This window comes from Numida meleagris, chromosome 19 (assembly GCF_002078875.1).
Source record: "Numida meleagris isolate 19003 breed g44 Domestic line chromosome 19, NumMel1.0, whole genome shotgun sequence".
In the NCBI taxonomy this organism is placed as follows: Eukaryota; Metazoa; Chordata; class Aves; order Galliformes; family Numididae; genus Numida; species Numida meleagris.
In genome coordinates this window covers 10699029-10722876 of record NC_034427.1, presented here as the reverse complement: position 1 = coordinate 10722876, position 23848 = coordinate 10699029, and the positions used below count along the sequence as shown (strand labels likewise).

Genomic DNA, 23848 nt, shown 5'->3' with positions numbered 1-23848 from the left:
ACAGGGCTTCTACAAGGCTATGCAGGAAAATTATTCTCTGACTTTTACACAAATGATGTGTCAGTTGTGCAGTGATATTCCTAATTTTCAAGAAGCTGAATATCAAAGCCACATGAGGGCACCAGCACAGAGAAAAATCTGTCTCTTAATCCTTCAAAGTTAGCAGCAGTTCTGATGGATCATTACTGCGCTATGAAAAGATTTGAAATTTCTTTTCACATAAATGATTCTCATTGCATATTTACTTCTTCTGTTGAAGAATGCAAATTAAAAGGCAAAATCTATCACTGCTGAGATCTATATGCAACACCTACATCTACTCAAATAGACTGTAAATAAGTGGATGTTCCCATTTTTTTCCTCTTTAGATTTGAACAAACAAGTTCTCATTGTTTCAAACTTTCCTATTAATCTCATTAATTACTGATATTTCATTGATCTGCCTGGAAAATCCTGACTCATACATGCACTTCCACTGGGGTGGATGAGGGGGGTGTAAACCAACCAGGGCAATCCAAGAGATGATCAAGAGATATGAAGATATGCCTTGAATATATAACCTATAAGAAAAGATAGCACAAACTTGGTAGGCATCAGAAAATTAAGGACATGTGAACAAAATGGGAAAACAGTATCACATCCATTCTGAGAGGATATGAAATAATGGGCTTAATTTGCAGCAAATAAATTAGATACTAAGTAAAGCTTCCTGTTGAAGTACAACTAAACAAGTCACAAAAAGACGAGGGAGGTTACAGACTCTTCATTAACTGGGAACTTCAGTAACAGTTTCTTATAATATCATTTATTAATAAATTTTTTTTGTCGGTAGCTTCCTCAAAACACCATGCCAAAAATATTTAGTACTTCTGTGGCTGTTTACGCACTACTTGTGTACAAATGTGGAACTGTATCTAAACACATTTGATTTGCATTACTCAGAATGTATACTGCAATGTATATCTGGTACTGTTTATCGCTTGTGTTTTATTTACACAAACATGTTCCTGTTTATGAGTGTTCATGTTATAATCATTATCATGTAGTTAAGTAGCTTTGCTAAACCACTGTATGTTTGTTGTTTTGTTTTTTTAATTTTAGCAAAGCTTTTGAAACTGTCTTCACAGTTTCTTTCCAGACCAAATGTCCAAGATACAGCTAGATAAGTAATACAATGGGTGAAAAAAAAATACCCTGATGGGTATTTGAGCTCAAAGGGTTATAGTAAATGAGATCATGTAAGGCTAGCAACCACTCAGTAGTGGGGCTCCACAGGACACTATTTTAGGTCCAGTTCTCTTCACTATTTTTATAAAGGATCTAGGTGCAAGACTTCAATGCATACCAGATAATACTAAAGTAGAAGGAGCTGTTGACTCCTTGAATGTAGAAAGCCCTTGCAGAGAGATTTGATGAACTGGAGGGCTGGGCAATCACCAACTGCATGAAGTTCAACAAGAGGAAGCGCCAGGTTCTGCACCTGAGATGGGGCAACCTTAGTTACAGCTACAGACTGGAGGGAAGAAGGGGCTGCGAACAGCCTTGTGGAAAGGGGCCTGGGGGTTCTTGCTGACAGCAAGTTGAGCCAGGAGCATACCCCGGCAGCCAAAAGGCCCAACCATGCACCAGGCCCAGCACTACCACCAGGTGTGGGAAGGGATTGCCCTGCTCTTCTCTGTGCTGGTGGGGCCGCACCTCAAGAAACGCAAGCAGTTCTGGGTGCCACATGCCACAACAAGAGGACATAAAACTATCAGAGAGCATTAGAAGGAAGGCTGTGAAGGTGGTGAAGGGTCTGGAAGGCAAGACACATGAAGAGCAGCTGAGGTCCCTTGGTTTGTTTGGCCCAGAGCAGAGGAAGCTTCATGGGAGCCTACAGCTCTGCAGGGAGTGGAGGGGCAGTGCTGTGCAATGCTCTCTGGTGGCAGCAACAGGGCCCAAGGGAACAGCATGGAGCTGCATCAGGTGAGGGGCAGGTTCAGGTAAGGGAAAGGGTCTGCACCAGAGAGAAGTCAGGAATTGAATAGGCTTCCCAGAGCAGCAGTCAAAGCACCATGCCTGCCAGAATCCAAGCAGCTTTTGGACAACACTGTCAGACATATGGTTTGATTATCAGGTGGTTCCGTGTGAAGCCAGGAGTTGGATACAATGATCCTTGTGGGTCCCTTCCAACTTAGGATGTACTATGATTCTATGATTAATTTTACCGTAAGGATTTGTGTGGCATTAAGGCTGCAGATTAAAACTCCTGGTCTGTATTTTTCATTTATCGTCAGCATTCCACAAAAGTCACGCAGATGAAAAGGTCAATATTATTTTTTTAAACTATAAAATACTGAGAGATTATAATAGTACATTTAAAGTGTCGTGGTGGAACTGGATAAACATCACGTAGAAGCATATAACGTAAGAGCTGCATCTTCCACAGTTTGGTTACAAGCAATTCCCTTAACCTTAAGTAGTACTCAAGTCTTTTTTTTTTTTTTAAATGGTCTTTCTCACAGTCAACGTCCATGCACCTATTGGCTACTCATGACAACTGCCTAAGAACGCTATTTACATAATGCTTGAGTTTAGAAGAGTCAGTTAAACAAGGGAGAAGCTTTTAAACTTTTCTGGATGCTTTGCAAATTGGTCAAAAAGAATTCCAGTGCCAAGGGACAACGTACAATCTTATTCTGTCTCATTAACAGTCTCTCATGTTAAGGTGTTTATTTTCTTAGAAAAGGACAATTTTTTAAACTAAAAACAAACAAAAAAACCCCAAACAATGATTCTAATAGTCAATCCATTATTTAGCTTCTTCAAGCTTCACAGGTCTTGTTTGTATACATTTGTAGCATGTATTTGTTTTGCTGACTGACAAAACAAGCAGTGCTAAGTACAACATGAGATTTATTATTAGGAGTATGTACTTAATCCAGCAATGATTGGAAGTGTTTCAGAGTCTGAGCAAGTTCAGATATATTAAACTCCGATTCTTCTCAAAGATTATACCATTAACAAAATGAACAGTTGGATGAGAGCTGTGGGAGCTGCATTTCATAACCTACTGTGGTCTTGTTTTCCAGATGTCCTAAATGCTACTTAGGTTCAGTAGTGCTGGTGATGAGGTCAGTCATTCTAGAGAAATGTAGAACACTAAGCCTTCACGGAGTCAGGCTTCACTATATCTTCCTGAATTACACTGGACCTCTCTGGGCTAAAGACATTACAGAGGGATTCACACTGCAAAATTAAGGTCACATCAACACCTCTCCCCATTCTTTTTTTACATGGCTAGATCAATAGACAGTGTTTATCTCCAAAAATCTATGATTTATCATTCTTTATTGTACATCTCATAATCATATATATTATTTTTTGAAAGCGCACCTCTCATTTCATTGTGCATTCCCAAACAAAAGATTGTCTTAAATAAACAGCAGGAAGTCGGAGGGTCATTCAGATGAGCTGCCTACTCTCCTCTGTAGAAATATGCCATTACTGAAACCTTCCTCTCTCCATCAAAATGCTTAGAGCATAAAGAACAGAACAATCCTTACTTCTGTAGCACATTTTGGCAGCAACCTAGGTTACCAGCTAAACAGGAGAAGAGGTGCCAGGGTTCTTCCTACCTATGTATGGAAACTACAGTGTGAGAAGAGGAATACTTCTGGGTATAATTATATATAGATAATTTATAATATATATTATCTAATATATATATAATAATACTGGGAAGCTAAGCAAGGAATTTAATAGCAGAAATCTCGGAACCTGTACATGCAAATGCAATTACAAGATTGGCACAACTAGCAATTTAGATAGTGATGTGCACATACACGTTTATGCGTGTTGGCTGGAAGGAGGAACAGGGAAAATAACACCTCTTAAAAAGTAATTTGACCATTAACTCCACAATGCTTCATGATGTTCCCGTTGCTTACAGAGCATGATTTGCATTGAGCTCCTCAAATGGAAGGCAATATAAGCGCATAAAACAAATCATCACTACCTCTGCATACCACAAGTGTTTTCATTCCAATTCTATACTCATTCTTCTTATGAAGAAGTCTTGCATAACTTTGTTGATTCCAGTTATGGATTACGTGAGCTGTAGATGGAGAAAATATTAAGATGGAAACGATACAAAGGTCTCAGACCTCAAATCACTCACTGTCCAGAAGCAAAAAAGTAAATACAGCCAAGTAAAACACAAAAAGTTGCCTCATCCTGTGCAATATTACAGAGTTTAAGAGATTATGTGAAGGACTTACAAACTTTGATTTAAAATTATGAACAGCAAAATATTCATTATTCTTACACATTTGGTATGAAAAACACAACATTTTTTTCTTATTATTTGTTCCAGATGTGGATATGCAGATGTGAACTGCTGGACAATTGTCAGAGAAGTGGAGTTAGGGAAGTATCTGGCATTAATAAGATGCCTGCAGAAACATGTTCTGTACTTCAAAAAGAATTCAGGTGCTATTAGATCTTGGAGAACCTCCTTACCCTGAAGATACTGACAAATTTGAAGAAATTCCAAGCAGGAAAAAAAAGACTGGGGAAATAGATCACTTATGCAGAAAGATTAAATGAATCAACCTTCTGCTCTCAGTTACATCAATGCTGTCCAGTCAAATTAAATGACAAGGTACCAACATAATAAAAAGAAAAGATTAACTCACATATTAAGAGTTTGTTTAAAAGTGCTTAAAGGAAGAACTCCCTCTTGGAAGGAAAAGAATTGATAAGATATTTTAGGGAAACAATAGGTTATGCAATAAGATTAAACTGAAAAAAAAAAAAAAAGAAAGAAAGTCAGGGAATGCTCCACTACAGTTACATCTACTAAATCCATCCTCTGCCATATTTAAAGTAAGGGCAGAACAGAGCTACTCACTGTACAACTATACACAGGAGGTCACTAGAGAATATGATCAAGCAGCTTTTCTAGAAGTCTACTAATTATTCCATCATTTCTAGAATCAGACAGAATGCCCACATCCACTGTTTCTCACTACCTTAACTCACATAGTAGTTACTAATGAGTTTCAAAAACTTATCCAAGCTGGATTAGTGTACTGAAGTGTAATTGCACTACATTGCCATTCTATGTTAGGAATTCTGCCTGATCATCCGTTTTGTGTTAATCAATAATACAATGTATAAAGAAACTCAAATAAAAGAAGAAAATTTAAAAAAAAAAAATCACCATATTGGTTTATTTACAATACCACAGCAAAAGACCAGGGCCAGGAGAGCAATCTTATCAGTTATCTTTGCTTCCCAAATAATGCGATCAAGAGTAAGTCTCTAAGATATTCTTGGGAACACATACATTTGCTGGTATCTCATCTCCAGAAGTGGCAACTATCCCTGGCAATGTTTTAGTTTACTGGCTACAGAGCAAAGAGATTCAAAGCATGTATGTTTAAGCCCAAAAAGCATTAAAATTCTGCTACTAGGAATCCAGAAAGATGCTTGCAGAAATCTGGTCTCATTGTAAAAAGTACCCTGGCAGTAATCACTTAAACTTATTGTTCATGAGTAGACAAGTTGAGTGAGTTATTTGCTTGGACATTATTTAACCTAATCCTAGAACTCTGCATTTGTCCTTACTGAATTTCATGAAGTTCCAGTAGGTCCGTGCCATTTTTTTTTTTTTTTTCCCATCTATCTAGTATTTTAACTGTCTAGGCTAAGATCCTGAATTGGACACAAGGATACTGTGGGAAACCACATCACACTTTTGATGAAGTTAAGATAAACAGTATCTGCTGCTCTCCTCCCATCCACAGATGTAGTCATTTCATCAGAGAAGACAGTGAATTAATGCCAACTATTCACAATCACTGCTGTCTTCATGTGCCCATAAATTTCTCCAGGATATAGCTGAGATTCACACTGAGTGTAACACTATAATGCAATGGAAAGCACAGCAATAATAACATAATGGCAAAGCCCTAAGCTGAAGCAAGTGAGCATAAACCCAAATACAGCAGCTGTGGGTAGAGAAACAAAGGAAAAAAGCTGCTTACCCTTAGAAGGCCACAAGTACACAGGGATCTCTAAAAAGATAACCTCACCTCCACTGCCAACTCTTAAATGAGGTCTGGGAAGGGGTGGATCCTGGCTCCAGCCCTTCTGGTCATTGCATGCACCTGAACTCCCCTGGGCTGGCCCTGCCTTCCCACCAGGTGCTCAGTCACTGCTTCAGGCCATGATTCAGCATTTCCGCTATACTGAGCAAGAGACATGCTTTACTCATCTTAAGAAATAATCCTGGAAAATGTAGATCTGCTGTCAAAGAAATAGAACAAAGAAAATGGGTGTCAAGTTATCTTGATGCTACAGATGAGCATCAATATTGGATGAGGAGGATCTCCAGAAGCACCGTGTTCATTGTGCTTTTAATTCACCACTGTTGTTCTCAGCTGAAACAATGTTAGACTAATACCATTTTTTTAATATAGTCTTAGTCTACATGCAAAGAACACATCCTCTATCGAGTTACTTGAGCCACTGAGATGACTGCTGCCCACCCCTATAGGTCTATACAATGTTTCTGACTTCAGAAAGCAATAGAAATTTTAATCCAAAAAAGTAACAAAAACAAATATGTTTTTCTAGAATAATAAAGAATCCATCTTAAATTAAACGGGATTTAATTTGCCTCCCAAGCTCTAGCTATCTCATATTTAAGAACAATGAGACATGAAACATGGAGAAGTCGGCACTCAAAATAGCATTTCGGATGGAACCTTTCCAGATTGGACTGTAGCAACAGTAACTATGTAGCAGAAAAGCCAAATCTAAAAAAGCCACAAAAAGATATACAAAGAGAGAGAGTCATTTCTTCACGCTTCCTCACATGCATATTTCCACCACCCTTGATCCCATGCTGCGTGACAATAAGAACATGCTGCGTGACAATAAAAAAAAAGAGTGCTTGACTCAACAGAAAACTATTTAGTTGACTATCCTTAAGCCCTTCACATAGCTTGTATTACTTTAAATATCTTTTCTACTTGAAAAGTTAAATCCATTCTACATTCTTCCCGGAAGACTCAGGGCTAGCATTCCAACAGGCAGTTAACTTGGATGTTGAATTCCGTCTTTTAAGTGCGCTGGACAATGTTGTTGAAAGAAGAATATGTTTAATCTAGCCTTGAATGGGTCTCTCAGTTATCTCCCAAAATCTACACGAGTGGTAGCACAGTAAGCTACATGATTTACTTCAAATTCCTTCTGAAAAGAAAGCCAGGAAAGGTAATTAAGTGCAACTACTAGTGCTTATGGCTTTTGCTTAATTTCTTTTCAGTTATAAGAAACAAGTGTCCAATATATTTACACCAAGGAAGAACATGTTTATAGCATTCTCCTGCTTTCTCTTACTACATGTATTCTAGTTCTGAGATATTGTAACAAAGTAGCTTCATTGGATACAGCCAAAATACCTATTATCACAAAAAACAAATACTAATTTAGCAAGTTCCCAACTAGTCTCTTCCCTGTGGGTATCACATCTTCTGGGAGAGCTTTTCAGGAACACATTGATTTCTCACTGCCACATCTCTCCACTTTGTTCCACTGTTCTCATTTCCCTTTGCTCCAAGCCCTCCATTTACATTCTGGGTAGGCAGATCCACACATTTCTGGGTTCAGGAAGAACTGAGTTGGGTCTGTCCAGACTCTTTTAATTAAGGTTAATATTCAAAACATGGAAGATCAGAACTGATAAAGTTGGCTTGAAGTAAACCAAGTTAGAGACTAATCATGATTATGTGGAGTTTCACCAAGCTAATAAATCCTAAACCCTACTGAGAAGTCCTGGAACTTTCACAAGTGACTTTTTTAAAAAGGAGCTTTAAAGCATTGAACAGACAGCTGTGTCATCAGACTAACTCTGTTCTTGAAGACTGATTTAAATGCAGCATCTCAGGCTTGGGCATGTGGCCAGTCTACTCACAAAATATCTAATTCAAGAAGTCCAACTGGACGAGTTAGCGTGACTTAAAGTGCTGAAGAAAAAGCAGTAAAGGGACGCATACAGTTTTAATTAATTTGTTAGTTCTTTATTTCCAGATTCAAATGGGAGAGGAGGAAAATGGCTGGGCCATGGGTCAACATGGAAAAAATAATAGAGGAAGGACACTGATAGCTATCTGCCAGAGATATTCAATCAGCCAAAGAGAGGAAGTGTCATTCTGGAATACAGGAATTCAGAACAGGAAATGAAGCACAAGAACGTGCAACCAAAATGGGATGATGAAGGGAGGTTGGAGGTAGCTGCACTGCAAAGTTCAGAGACAAAAACTTCTTGATCAGCTGTCAATATATTCGATGGAGCTAATCCTGAAGAGCTACATTTTTAGGGCAGACAGCATCAAGAAGACTTCTGGTGCTTTTCTTTGCTATAAAAGCAGGAAGATGGCAGAATCTCAGGGGATTAGCCAATGAACAGGTGCTGAAAACAACAGAGATAACAGCCTGAAAAATGACCACGGGAGCAGGATCAGCAGCAAATAAAGGAATGCCATGAACATGAATTAGCAAGAACATCTCTCAGACACTAGAGAAAGTGTAGGCTCGTGTAATCTGTACCTTGGTGGCAGCACATAGCAGTGTTAGGAAGAGATTTAGAGTGCCACAGCAATATTGGACCAGTAAGACATGAACTTTGTCTCCCAGAGATCACAGCGGCATTTTTTATAGCCATCTGCAGGCAGCACCTATAAGGAACCAGTCACCTTAGCGAAATGGAACAGGTTTACAAGTACTTTCCCTTCCTCCAGCAACTGAGAAATTGAAATTATGCAATGCAGGGAAAATTAACAAAAGGCTTCACAGAGTAGCTCAACTTAAAACAGACCACAAGGCTGCATTAAATACACTCAACTGTGAACAAAAACACAGAAACCAGTAAGTAAATTGCTCCAAAGACTCCTAAGCCTACAACCTTTGCTGTTCTGCTAAGAAGCAGACATATAAAGAAGTCTTAATAGCAATAAAATCCAAATAGCCTTCTGTCAGACCAAAAGGATTTTAACTCTTCCACTAAATCAACCAAGTCATAACACTTGTTTGGAAAACATTTTACTTCAGCAGTGATGGTCTGTAGGTTTGTGTGACCCTGACAAACATAAAGGCTGCAGTCAATGAAAATAAGACGCGTTCTTCCACTCAAAGCCACAGATCAGATAGTGTTTCAGTTTGTAAAGTTTATCTGTTCTGGTATTTTCTATGTGAAAGTGAGTCAGAATATAGAGTGTAGACATACAACATTGAAGAGATTACTTGAAAATCATGATTTAATGAAAAAACTGCTGTTTTCAAGTTTTCTAATAAGAAATGCTTATATTTTGCCAACACAGTGAACTTAGGATAATAGTTTCCTCTAACCATTGTCTGAAGTGGGTAAAGGATGCAAATAAACTTACATGGGAAGATTTTCAGACAAGAATAGGTACTTTTCTGTGTAACCAATAATTACTTTACCAGATTGAATCTTTTTGGGACTGCAGAGTTCTTCCTCCCTGAAAAGATCTCAATGTGTTGGTAAGGTGTAAGCAGTAAATATCTTCACTTTACCAATGTCACGTAGGCTTCCCCAGTTTACAGTAAATTTAGGCATATTTACAGTAACGAATCTGAAATAATATTTGTAATTTCTATTTAATTCAGTTTATACAAATAGCTTTTCTGCTTTTTCCTCCCCTAATCTGGGGTGAAACAGAACTCTGGCTACAGTGCATTTCAAGAGAAAACATAGGTGTCACTGTTTGGGAATATTACTAATCCATTTCAATCAACAGTGGAACAAAAATACTTGGTAGTTATTGCAGATAAAACATTTTATAACTGGCCCAGACAAAATTGATAAGAGATCAATCCCTTGTGCCAGCTGCATAATTTCATTCATAATTATATTCCACCTTTTAAGTAATATCAAAAGCCCACAGGACCTCCCCAGATGTAGAAAGAAGGAGGCCCAAACTACTTTGTTTTGAGAACAGTCTCAATTGCTAGCTAAGTTCAACATGCAATGGATTTCTATACATATTAGTTTTTAGGGTGCCATTGCAAAACAGGTTCTTTTATTCTCTGAACAAAATTATCTGTGAGCAGTAAGGGACATTAAACTTGCACAGCAGGTTGCAGCCTAGTTTTAAAATATAAACATTTATTTACTGTACAATCTTATATTGTAGATAATGTACGGAATGGTTGTAGCCAATCGCATATGCAGGTTTTCATGTACTCAGTGAACATTCCTACTTCTACCTCACACTGGATCTATGGATAGTTAACATGACAAGTATCAGCTCATAAGTTTCATCTTCATCACAGGCACACAGGCCTTAACACCTTCTATGCATTTTATTACGTCTTACTTCATTCTTAATTCCAGAGTTGTACTTAACGTGATAAGAAAGAATGCTCTTTCAATTTGGGGTAAAGGTTTTAGGTTCTTTAAAGGAGAAACAAAAGCCAGCAGGACATGACAGTAATACTGTCCCACAACTCACACAAACCATGTTTCCAGCTTTCTGTTGATAGAGAACAGCCATACACAGTGTTAAAAAAGCAGTTTTCCCATAGGTGCCCTAACAAAGTTTCAAACTATTCAAACACAGAGGCATAAATCAAGAAAACAACACTGGTGCAAGATGTTACATGTAAGTTATACTACGACTTTAAAGAAAACCATCTGGGCATAAAATGTAAATACAGACAGAGTACAAAAATGAAGAGCAAAATAAAATCAACCACACATTTTAAATGCCCCAAATACAGAGCCTTTATTCTGTAAGACCACTGAATTTTAACTCCAAACACCCATCTCAAATAAAACAGCATTCAAAACATCACTGAAACAGAATACAAAGGTTTAAGCAAGACACATTTATTTTCAACTTCTGGCTTATTTAAAATACAGTTCTTTAAGACTAGGAATAGTCAGTACTGCTTCAGTGGTGGATATGAACTAAAGATGGAGCTTCCTCGAAGGACTTACTATTGCATATTTTATTTTTCAGTGGTACCCAGAGATAAAATGCAAACACTGAGATGGTGCTCATACAAGAGATGATAAAAATTTGCCTCAAACATTATAGCCTAAATAGGCCCAAAGAACACCAGCTGCCTAGATTGTAAAATACTTCCAGAAAGAGAGGGTGATTTCCTAAATCATAATGGAAATTGTATATCAGAATTAATAGGTTTGATTCAGCTTCTTATATTGCTGTACCTTTAGTTTCCAAATGGAAAAGCTACCTGGATACACTTTATAGACCCAAGAGATCACATGAGCTGCCCCAAGAAACAGAAATAAAGAGAAAAAAAGCACACAGTGAAAGACACACCTCTTAGACAGAAGGAGACTGCAATGCTGAAGAAAGGTTAGAAAATAAACCTCAGTATACTGCTATATCCATATAGCAACTACGTTTTGGAGGTATGTTAGAGTCTAAACAAAAAAAGGTCTTTTTAAAACCCAAAACATCTTAAGGGCAGAAAATGCCAGTACTCTGGGTTTTCATGGGGACTTTGTACAGATCATTTGTGTAAGCAACGTACTTGAGATTTGATTACATAGTTAGTTCTACTGTTTATTTATTTACTTTTAAACAGGATGCTCACTCGGGTTTAACTTAGTTTGGAAAAAAGGGAAAGAAGGAAGATTTTGAAAACAAATGAATTACTTACAAATAAACAAGTTTAAAAAAAAAAAGGTCTGCTATGCCACTGTATAGGGGCTGTACACCCCTCTGTAGGGGCTGGTACACTTGGATTCCCAGCACTTTCCTCTTCCTCCTGAGCCAGCATAGGATCTGGTAGCAACTAGACGTTGTCACCCTTGACAGAGCCCAGCTCAGAGACGATGAGACTTCAGTTCATCACTGATTTCTGAGATATTTACTGAGACAGGGAATCCTGGCTTCAGTTCCTGGTTCAAGAAGGGAGTATGTGATCCCAATTACAAACCACAGCGGGAGTAGCAAATGGTGGTTTAACAGCATTTAAAGCTGAAGTTCGAAATACTCGTGCAGTTTGTATAAAACAGATGTGAATTTTCAAACTAAACAACAGTTTTACTACAAGTAAAAAAGTTGAAGCAATAGAGGAAAGTGCTGTGTCCGCCTCTGCAACTGAAGAACTGAAAAGTGAATGATGTTTCTCTGACAGTGAACGTAATATGTTTCAGTTTTCTTGCTGATCTGTTTGCATGTATTTTTTCCAAACTTTTTCCCATCCTGCTTTTCTTATTTCGGGGAAGTTTAAACCACATGTGACCTTTTCGATAAGTCTTATCTGTTTATTTAAAAATGTGTACGTGTTTGTCCCTCCTCAAAAAAAAAAAAAAAAAATGTTTGTCCCTCCTCAAAAAAAAAAAAAAAAAATATATATATATATATATAAAAGTCTTCTGTGTTGAAGTTAATGCCTAAGATATTGTATTTACTTTGACCTTGTTCATAGTGAACACGTTCTGTATAAAAAGAGTTCCTATGAGTTATTTATTCTATTTGATGTCAAGCAAGAGGGTCTCACAGTATTTTCCTTTTTTAGACAATCTTTTTGAAATCGTCAGAGCTGCTGGGCCTTCAGATTCCCAACTGTGCAAGCCTACTGTCTTGACCAGGAATGGAGGAGGTAGGAATTGCTGCTTCTTATGCACATGCAGTACCTCTAGCAATCACATCCTTCTTCTGTTTTGGCCCTTTAAGTCAATGCTATAATCTAAATGGAAAAGAAATAATAAATGAAGCAGCTTCATATGATTTCCAGGGAGGTCTGCGTAGCTTTTACAGTCTGTTTTTTTTTATCACTGAGAAATTATACTGAAAACTAATGCTGATTATTAAGCTGAGAAAGCCATGGTGAGTGTCATGAAGGCAAGAACAACAAAGTAAAATAGTGCTTAAGAGAAAAGTGTTCACCAAAAACTGGCAACTAAATCTGAACCTTAATAGAAAACCACAGACTTGGAGCAGAATTTTCATTCTGCATTAGAAATAATATGTATCCCTTAATTAAAGCTTAATTTGTTTCTACCAAAGCACTGATGTGAATACGTGCAGTAAGTACACTAGAGAATTACAATGCATGATGTGGCATTGCCCTGACTGGTGCTGGACTGGAAAGGAGTGGTTTTACAGGAACAGTTTAAACTATGACCTAAGCTTTTCATGAACGACAGTCTCAATTGGTTGAGATATTCTGAAATGATAGAAACTGTTTGATAAAATATATACATACATTTTCCCAGAGAAGTAACAATGGCACAGTGCCATGGTACCAGAACTTTGCAGAGTAAGAGTGGAAGAAATCCATTTAATTAATTCAAAATTCAGCTTCCCCTCCCCTCTGCCAAAACCCATGAAAAATGTTTTCTGATGGTTCTAATAAATAATCACAGGGAATTTAAGAGAAACATTCTCAGTTTAAATGATGCTACGCCCTTTATCCCACTGCAAGCTGCAATATCTAGACATGGCACATAGCTGCTCTGCCTGTATATACTCACAGTTTGCTAACAGGAACCACACATGTAATCTTTCTGACAACTGTAAATCTCTTATGTTATTTGTGTTGCTGCCTTATAACTTCTCTCTGATCTTGCTTTCTCTACTTGTTTTACTGGCAGTAAAACTCAGTAGATTAATAATGTTATTAATACTTTACTTTCTCTGTCAGATCTTCTTGGGTGGCCAGTTTCTAGAAGCGTAACTAACTTCACTTGCACAGCCGTCCTTACACTTCATGCCAATTCTTTTTTTGCATTTTCATTATATTCTGCAAATTTTAAGGTCTGGTGAATTTTGAGAATGTCAAACATAAACTATTTGAACTATTCTAAGCAAACATATTAAAGCAATAGTTAGTTATGTTTTATTAATAACCCAGGCATCTCTTCACCAAGTAAATGAAAGTAAATAAAAGTATGTGATAGAAACTATATCTGATCAGACACCTATTAAACTAGTTGTCGAATGAAAAACTGACACTCATTATCAATTTCATATTTTATTCTATTTAACTGGAGTCTACAGTTATAGCTACCTTGTAGTAAGAGAGTGATCTTCTACCCATCATTTTATGATGGATATATAAAATCATTGTCCCTAGATTCTGAGTAATCACAAAATGAAGATGAGTACTTTGTCCTCCTCAGTTAGATACTTCTATAACACATAGCCACTACAATTTAACTTCAACTTGTACAGACGTTAGGTCTCTCCTTCTTTTCAAAACGGCAGATATCACAAGCAGAAAGTCCATCTCCTAACTCTCTATTCCAAGTCTGAGAAAACATAAACCAGTGAGAGAGAAAATTTTCAACACAACAATAAATTATTTCACAGCCACAAACAATCACTTTTTTTTATGGCCCTTATAACGTGTGAAGCCCCGTTATTCAAAACTCAAAGACATGGAAACAATCGCACTTCAGAGTGAGAAGAGCATTACCACAACTCTTTTGTTCTTGTAGCTCAAATGTGTGTATACACATCTAGCCCTTGCTACCAGCTGTGACGCATTCTGTCTCAGCTCACCAAGGTATATCCAGACTTCAGAGAACAGCTTGAAGCATCATTGTTTCTTTGGAACTGAAAGTCAATAAAAACACTGACAAAAGAACACAGCCAGACTGCTAAAGAGTTGTACAAATTCCAGCCCTTCTTCGTTCCCTCCCCCACTAAGTTCTTCAATCGAGAAAATAACTTTTTGAACTTGCCTTTTGTTCCAGTTTACCCCAACGTTATTTTAATGCTTATCACAATGCATTGTCTAAAATCACGAAAAGTACCACTACTCAGAAATATTCTCCAATTGCCTCTCTTCTCTGTGACCTTAACAACAGCACAACCAAGGCCTAAAAATATTTGCAGCTGAAGAATTTTTGCCAGGGAGATAGCATAATACCTAGGAAGCTCAAATAGCAATCAACTAACCTAAACAGCCTGGTGCCTGGTTAGCTATTTACTTTACAGAAGCACTTAGAGGCAAAAGTAGAAGCAAAATTGTAGCTATGTTGACTGTTAGAGGGATATACTTGACCCTTAGGAACAGATTAGCATCTCGTTTTCTTCTTCCATCCTGTTTCTTTATTCCTTTTCTCTACTTATCCCATTAATTCTCCTATTGTATTACTTTATTTTTTGGTTTTGGTTGTACTTATATAGAAAAGGTACTTCTGTGAAAAATCAGTTAACTGACCTGCTCTTTTTCCATTTCCTTGTCTCTTGGTTTTCCACATTATCTTTCCTATTTTCTTACTAAACATTGCTACCCTCATTGTCCTATTTCAGTTAATATCCCAGTATTTTTCTCTACTAACTGGAAAAGAACATTCTTTTAGCACCCATCCCTGTCTTACCACTCAGTTTACTACCACTTGCTTTACCAGCTCTGACAAGACAGGGGAAAATGCAGTTGTGGAGAATGTGAAAAGGAGAAAAGCTGTATCAGTTGCACCCAAAACTTGTATGCAGTTTGTATGGTATGCTTACTCCTCTTCCCCTCCTAACCTGATGTTTCACCCATCCAGAAGACAATTTATGACTTAAATGTACAAAATGTATGGAATTTCTGCAAAGTCTGAAGTATTTCATTGTTGTTATTATTAGACATATGTTATTCAACTGAATGTGTGTGTGGTCAAGACCTTTGAGAATAAGTACAATCATGTCAATGAGAACAGTTAAGTACATTAAGAATTCCCTTGTTCCATTAGACTTATATTCATCTCGTAACCGCGTGCGTTTATTTTGCTGACTTCAACCTCTTCTGGAAATAGCTGTTCCTCTTGAACCATCAAAAAGGATGCTGCCATTTGTACTTCCACCAAATCAGACTAAACACAGTATGCCCACAGATAGATATCCAAGGTAGTTATGATAATGAAATTCCTATACCACCTCCTTTTTACCAACAGCATCTCCCGCCTACAGAGGACAACTTCTGGAAACTGCATAATGACCCTGTAATCTGGCTCTGAATGGCAAACTCTGCACCATAAGGTGTTCTAGGCCCACAACACACACCTAAATGGACGTTTTATGACGTACAAAAGTAACTGTACATCATACAAGCACTGCAGAAGGAGTTAGAGCATAGCACACTCTGGCAATGCATGAGCTTCCTTAACCTCATTTACTTAAACCCGCACCAGCCCTAGGCCACATAACCCACACACACGATCTGTGGTTATTATCCCAGTTTTCATGCCATTGCTTGTTACCCATACACACGGTCCCTCCAGGTATTAGAATGATTTTGCTTACACAGCCTCTGCACCAAATTTGAATATTCCTGGGTGACTACATCAGAATCCTCACAACACTGACGCCCATATTGGTGCTGTCTTTGTGTTCAGACATTTGTGTGATTTCATGAATGGTCTGAAGAAAATCTGGAGGATTATGATATCATGCCAGTACATAATGTATGTGCAAAGCTAGCTTCAGTTACTAAAGGTTCAGGTTCAACCAAAGCTTATCAACAAAGAAAGCTGCTCTCAGAGGGCTAGGTGTGAGCAGCACTTGCAGTTTGTCATGTCACACTGTTTAAATAATAAAGGTTCATTTATCATTTTATTTTCCCTTTACTACTTCATACAGGCAGACACTTGTTTATTTCTCTCTGGAAGTCTTTTCTTAGTGAGAGATAAGTTACTTGGGGAGAGGAAAGGTCATATATTCAAACATGGTGTCAAGATTGTTGCTAGGCTGATGGATCTCAGCTGTTGATCCTCCAGAAGAAGAAATGGTCAGACCTGGACTTGTATTCAAAATCAGATTTACCAAGAAGTTTCAATAAGAGCACACTAACTTCATTAGTAGCTGGCAACTGCAGCAGAACTCCTATTTATACTACTCTGCAAGACAGCATCAGAAACAGGCTCTAACTAATGTTGTTTAGTACAAATATGAAATGGAGATTTCAACCCCTCAAAAAAAAGTATTTATGACCAGCCTGTTTGGATTTCATACAGGTAAATGAATAATTAGCACACAGTTTACTGATTGCTATATACACTTTCACAGTCTTACCCACCTGGGTGCATCATACAAAACAAATCAGGTTTCTGTTACTGATGTGCACATTTTTTCTAGTATACATGTTATTAACCTTTGTTCCAGACTGCTCATATGATGTAACAAGGCTGGCTGTTATAAGACAGCTACCTCACTGACAGATTTGTAAAAGGATGCTCCCGCATCTGATCACTAAACCACACTAAGAAAAAAACAAAACAAAACTGATTAACAAGGCAAATGGGAATTGTTGCCACATGAATAGATCAAACATATCTGCAAAATCCAATTTCTCAATTCAAAACCCAGCAGATGTTGTAAAGCCCCCTTCACAGCCAGAAGGACTAGGAACCACATCATTGGTAACACAGGCATTAGGCTGTTATTCCAACAAAGCCATGTCTCTGAACAAAGGCAACTGTAAAAAGAAGCATCACTGCAGTGCTCTAGTACACCTCATGCTGTTGCTTCATCTATTTCCTAGGAGCACAGCAATGGCAATGGCAGACTCCCACCTCTCCAGCAGTCCAGTGTATCCCTGGTAGTGGCTTCTTCCTGCAGACTCTGCTCCACACAGGACAGCTGACTCAGGATTTCTGATTCTTTGGCTTTCCAGTGAAAGCAAAATATGCCTTCTTCAAAGGCACCCATACAGGCTTCAGACAAGGGCACTCCAAGAAGTGGAGCTCTCTAGAAAGTGCTGTTAGAAAAGCACACAAATTTCACTTTTTGGATAATAGCCTGAGGGCCAGCCATATCTTCAAGGCATACCTAGTCTCTAGCCACTGTCCTCCATCTTACTTTTACACCTCCCTTTCCTTATTTCTTCTTATCACTCACGCCACAAGCAACTGACCACAAATATCCTATCAGGCTGCTGAGGGAGGACAGAACCCAAATCCTCCTAAGTGCACACCACTCCCTCTTCTCATCACCCCTTCTGCCAGTGCATCTCCAGGAATAGGGCAGCCCTCACAAGTGGTCTGCCCCTCTGCCTTCCTCATCTTGTAAATGTGCCAAGTTCCTCTGGTGACACAACCACCCCAGTTTTCAGCCTCCATCTTCTTGCTGGCAGCTCTCAGTCACCATTCTTTACAAACACAGAAGTGTTCGGCTTGATCATATTTTGATAAGGAATTCTCTTTCTTTTGGAACATGCCCGCATTTGAATAAATGCCTGTGAAAATAAGAGATTCCTGTGCAATGTGGTTATATGAAACAGGTAACAAAACAGTAAACTGTATTCTTATAAAATCACGTTATTTCCACAGACAGAGATTGTTTGGATCCAGGAAGTAAGGTCAGGTTCAGATCCTGGGGAGAGTGGTAGGCATTGATAACAGCACTTAGTGTTTATGCAGCATTCCTTATCCAGAGATCTGAGCTCTGTCTCCAGCACATTACAACAGCAGGATATGCTATCTTATGCAAACTCCTTCCTAAATTTCACAACAGCTGAAACAAGCAGGAATCATTAAATATGTGTGCCACTGCTCTATTGCTATGGAGGCTGAAAAAACAGCCATATAGCTCTTCCCTTACTTTGCCTTCATCTAAATACTGTAATATGGTCAGAGCAGGGACACTTGTCCTCTTCAGCGTTTACCAAGTATCTACTTCACTTCTGATAGCACACAAGTATTAAAAATAACAAAGCAGCAGGAAAAGAGAAATAGGTAACACAACTCTCCTCCTTTAAACAAGTTACCCAATTGCACACTATACAACATGATCAGTTGCCTTTTACTACATCTGGTTCAAAGGCCACGAAAAATGGGATTCTTTCCACTGACATCAAAGGGATCTGGATAGGGCTGTCTATAACAGGAGGGAGACAAGATTAACACCAGCTTTCTGGCTATAGAACCCAAGCAAAAAGTAACTAAAATAATAAGCAGCAGATAATGTTTTCTTAAGAACCTACTGATTTCAGCACATTTTTTCAATCAGCTACAATCTATTATATTGCTCGCTTTGTGCGAGTGATGCAGAATGTGCTTCTAAACACACAGCGTTTGGACAGTAAAATGACCTTTCCTTTCGTTAAAAGAATATTGTGATTAAGAAGCAAGACAGTGGGAAAAGAGATCAGCATAGTGTATAAGCACAAGAAATGGGTCGGTTGCCTTTACTTATTATCAAATCTGTATAGATAAGCTTTCCTCTTGGCCTGCCGTGAAGTTGTAAGAATAGATACCCATGACAAAAATGTCTCCCACGCTGCTGACGCTCTACCATGTCTTTTAAATACAGGCTTTCTTCCTACTGTAAATGTATCTTTGAAGGTTAGCTTTTAAAGTGGTTTTAACAGTAACCAAACTTATTTAAAAACATCTGGAACTTCTTTATAACTCATAACTGTTTTGTGTAGTCACCTGTGTGTAAACGCTGTGGAATTACTGCTAGGGTCTCTGATTGCTTCGCAGTCACTGGAGTGTATTTGTAAAGTGGGGATCACAAGGGACAGAGAAATACTAAACAAAACCAAGATTAAGTTCCTAATTGAAAAGGCAGTCCGGGGTTTTCAAATATAAAATCTGGAATCCGAGCTTACTTTTCCTACCGTCATCTGTTACAGCTGTTCCACATTCCAGGACTCCTTCAGCCTTGACCTCATCTCTAAGATACGTTCTCCTTTCAGCCAATTGTAAGTTCTTCTCAAATATACAATATTTGCACCCAGCAACAGCACAGGTCTACTGACCACCTTCCTTTAAGCTGCTTGGGTGGCCTAAGAATGGGGAAGTGTCCTAGCACAGGGGAATTCCCATTGTGTGTAGAGAATATTTCTGGCTCCTACAGCACTGCTGTGCTGGTCCTGCACAGGGGCAGGAAGGAATACATTGGAAATAGGAAGATTAGAAAGTGTGAAGAGGATTAAGTCCGTATTAAGAGCCTAGAGCTCTCAAGATTTTCGGAAGTACCCACCCAACCTAAAGACTTGGAAACTGAAACAGAAAATGGAATCTGGGAAGTTAAAACAATTATTAAAGTAAAAGTTGTAAAATAGCATAGATTGGATCAATTTGCTTCCAGTCTCTTGGGAATCTGCCTCCATAGCTGCGACAACAAAGAAAATAAAACAAAAACTTGTGGGTTTTTTTTTGCCATGAATAGAAGCATAATCCTTAAATAGATTTACAAAACCATTACCATTTCATAGGTGATATGTAACACAAACAAATACCTTGATAATCAGCGTCATTGAGAATCAGGCCCACAACACCCAGAAGTATCAATTCCTTTGACGAGAGCCTTTTTCTTCCTGTAAGAAGAAAAGTCTTATGTCTTATCTTCCTTTAAAACTTAAATGCAGTCAACCTTGCCCTTCCTAATTTCTGAACCCTGATAGCTGATTTCAGAATATAGTTTATTACTTCTCCTGTTTGCACAGCACTCAGTATCAGTGCTGATATTGCCTCCCCTGGCTTTTCAGTGTTTAAAAACACACAGAAGAAAAAGTAGGGCCGTGTAGAAGAGGCCTCCAAAATATCATTTAAAAAAATAGATCAGTATTTTTTGGAAAATTTGCCCAAATCAGTTCACTGCACAAAACCTTTTCTGCCTTTTTTGTTGACCCATAGATATGATATGGTTATATATTACTCATTTTAAACTTTTAATTACTGTGATAGTTTTACATTATTATTTTAAAAATGTGTCACGACAGGTAATATTAAGTGTATAAAGCAGAATCTGGAATATATGCTATAACTTACGACATCAGTAACATAAAACCAGTGCTTCCTATTGGGTGTAGGGGGGAATTCTGTTAAACAGTAACTGCACAATACATTTCTACTTTTTTCTTTCTTCAGAGAAATTAAAATGCAATCACAAGCATTTGTGAAAATCAATCTTGTATCTAACAATATCGGAGGACAAGGCCTAGAACTTCTTGACTTGAAGCAATTAATTTTTCTACTCATAGACGCAATGGAACTAACGTCAAAAACATTCTTCTTTCACAGATGTTTTGTGACGGTATCTTTCAAAACAGCAGCAGCCACACAACTCTGCTGATGCACTGAGAGCATGACTTTAATACACACAAACTCACCATCCAGCAAAACAAAGTGTATAAATGAAGGTCACTGCAATTAGTCATCCTTAAAGGTAAGTAAGCACTTTGTTAGCTTAAGCCTGAACTTCAGTGCAACACTAACTTCAGGAATTCACATAGGATCTGATTTTCCCCCCACTGTATTTGTTATGAGGATATTAGTGACTCGCAGTGAAGACATTTAAAATGATCAGAAGTGAAATCACCAATGTACTGTCACGGCTCCGGGCAGCGGTTGAACGTTATCAATACCTCGGCAAACTGCTTGCATCACTTCTGATACTTCAGTGCTGCACTGCAAAGTCTTGTCATTTCAAAGTCATGCAAAACAAGCCATTTCATCGTCCACAGAGAACCACAGTGTCAGCTAAACTGGAGAAAAAGGAACTTGCTAACTGTTAATGTCTTTAACGAGCATCATGCTTTTGTTATTAGTTGGGAATATGGTAGAGCAAAGTTCTCCCCCAGGAAGCTCAAGCTTTAGAAACTGACAAAGGCGCGGTTTGACAAACTGACGTGACATCTCAATGATGTTTTTTTTGTGAGTGCTGTTGCTCAACAGTCCACAGGAGAAGCTGGAGTTGGGGGCAGGGCTGGAGAAAGAATGCGAGATGGCAGAGCAGCATTAGGCCTTCGAAGAACGTAAGCTGAGTGATTCTGCAATGACTTTTCTACTCGTGAAACAGATTCTAAGGAATGCACTGAACTGGCACCATACATAAAAGGAACACTGACCGCAGTTCTTTCTGGTAGTACTGAAACACACTTAAACGTTTTGATTTAAAATATTGACAATTTAATTTGCTAATCTTTCTCCGTGTGCTATCTACAACACATGTTCCCTATAGTAGGTTATAATACACTAACTACTGTAATGAAGGATTTGACAGACTCCCTTAGCCCTTAAAGCTCACCTATTATCACTGAATGGTTTATATTCTGATAACAACAGGGCCACACGCTGTAGCCTCGTTCGAGGCACAAGTGTCAGGTGCATGCACTATGAAACCCTGATGTTTTGTGCAGTAGGAAAAAGAGGTGCTCATAATTAGCCGGGGAAAAGAAAAGTCAGGTCTGGAAGGAAAAAGAAAAACATTTCTATAACTAGTGACAGGACGAGGGGGAATGGCTTCAAGTTGTGCCAGGGGAGATTTAGGCTGGACATTAGGAAATACTACTTTTCTGAAAGAGTGGTCAGGCGCTGGAACGGGCTGCCCAGGGAGGTGGTGGAGTCACCGTCCCTGGAGGTGTTCAAGAAACGTTTAGATATAGCGTGGAGAGACATGGTTTAGTGGGGTTATTGGTGGTAGGTGGATGGTTGGACTAGGTGATCTTGTAGATCTTTTCCATAGCTAATTCTATGATTCTATGATTCTAAAAAAAAGCCTCAAACAATACTTCCTAAGTCGGTAGCTCAGATTTGAGTCACAAGCACTTGCTTTTATCACACAAGCCGTCTTCCTGAAACTACAGACCTTTTAAAAGCGATGGACTACGAGCCTCATTAGCAGTACCAGGAGGGATGCGCCTCCCGCTGCCGGGGAAGGGATGGGAAGCTCCGCTGCGCGCTGCTGCCGCCTGCCCCTCACCTGCGTGGACGGGCCGGGGCCGGGAGCGGGGCCGGGGGCGGGCAGTGCCAGCAGCGCCCGCCCCGGGGCCGCAGCTGTCCGCTGGCGGGAGGCGGCTGCAGCTGGGAAACAGCAGCTCCGGTTTCTGATCGGATTTGGGGGTGGGGTGGGAGGTGTGTGTGAGAAAAGCCGAGCGATGGAGCTTCCCTTCTTTTGACAACACTCTCCCCTTCAGGACTAAGTCTGCACTGGAAGTAAAAGAACTACGTGGGAGAACCGCCGATCGCACCTCCGCGTGGGAAGCGGCTGAGGAGCAGCGTGTGCCGCCAGCCCGCGGATATCGCTGCCTGCACGCCGGAGCGAGCCCTCCCGGAACGGCTCCGCCGCCGCTGCGCTTCCCCGTTGCCTGCCGTTAACTAGCGTTGCCATTTGGGTTTCATGGAGCTGGGCTTATTGTTCCTCTTTGGACTTACAATTACGTCGACTGCAGGTAACGTGAATTTCTTTCTTTCTTTGCCATTTCCACGCATGCACACAAAGAAAGGCTGCTTTTTTTTTTTTTTTTTTTTTTTTTCCTTTCCCCCTTCTTCCAAAAGGCAGCAGCCCAGTCCGATGCGCGGTATCTAACTGGGCACCAAAGACATCCCTCGGCTGGGGGGGGCACCCCACCGCGCCGCACCGAGTAGCGATATAACGGTGCTTCTACCAGCCCTGAAAGTTTTCAGGGAGCTGCGTGCTCGGGGTCCGGCTGCGGTCGGGGCTGGCGGGCTCGGGGCTTGCCGCGGGGTTGCTGAGCGCTGCTTTTTGCCTTCCCGCGGTGCAGGGTCCTCGCTGCCCCGGCCCCGCTCCCTGCCGGCGGGCGGAGATCCGCGCTCGGCGGCGCTGGGACAGAAGCAGCGGGAGGAAAGCGGAGCGGCGGCGGTGCCGGCCGGCGGCAGGGCCAAGGCGGACAGCGGGGTGCTGCGGCGCCGAGCCCGGCGCTGCACTTGCTACACCTACAAAGACAAGGAGTGCGTCTACTACTGCCACCTCGACATCATCTGGATCAACACCCCCGAGTGAGTGAGTGAGTGAGGGCGGGCGGGCCGCGAAATGGCGGGCCGGGCTGCGAAGGGTGCCGAGCCCCGCGCGGGTCGCCGGGAGGTGAGGGGGCTGCGGGGCGGGCTCGCCCCCGCCGCGGG

At 39.8% G+C, this 23848-nt stretch overlaps 1 protein-coding gene across 1 annotated transcript in view; it reads left to right on the top strand.

Moving 5' to 3' along the window:
- EDN3 (endothelin 3) overlaps nucleotides 22707-23848 on the top strand; it is a 19245-nt gene continuing 18103 nt past the window's right edge. Inside the window, exons 1-2 of the mRNA XM_021416858.1 lie at nucleotides 22707-23157; nucleotides 23491-23725. Of these exons, the coding sequence (XP_021272533.1) occupies nucleotides 23106-23157; nucleotides 23491-23725 (287 nt within the window). The 5' untranslated portion in view covers nucleotides 22707-23105. The remainder of the gene's footprint in view (nucleotides 23158-23490; nucleotides 23726-23848) is intronic.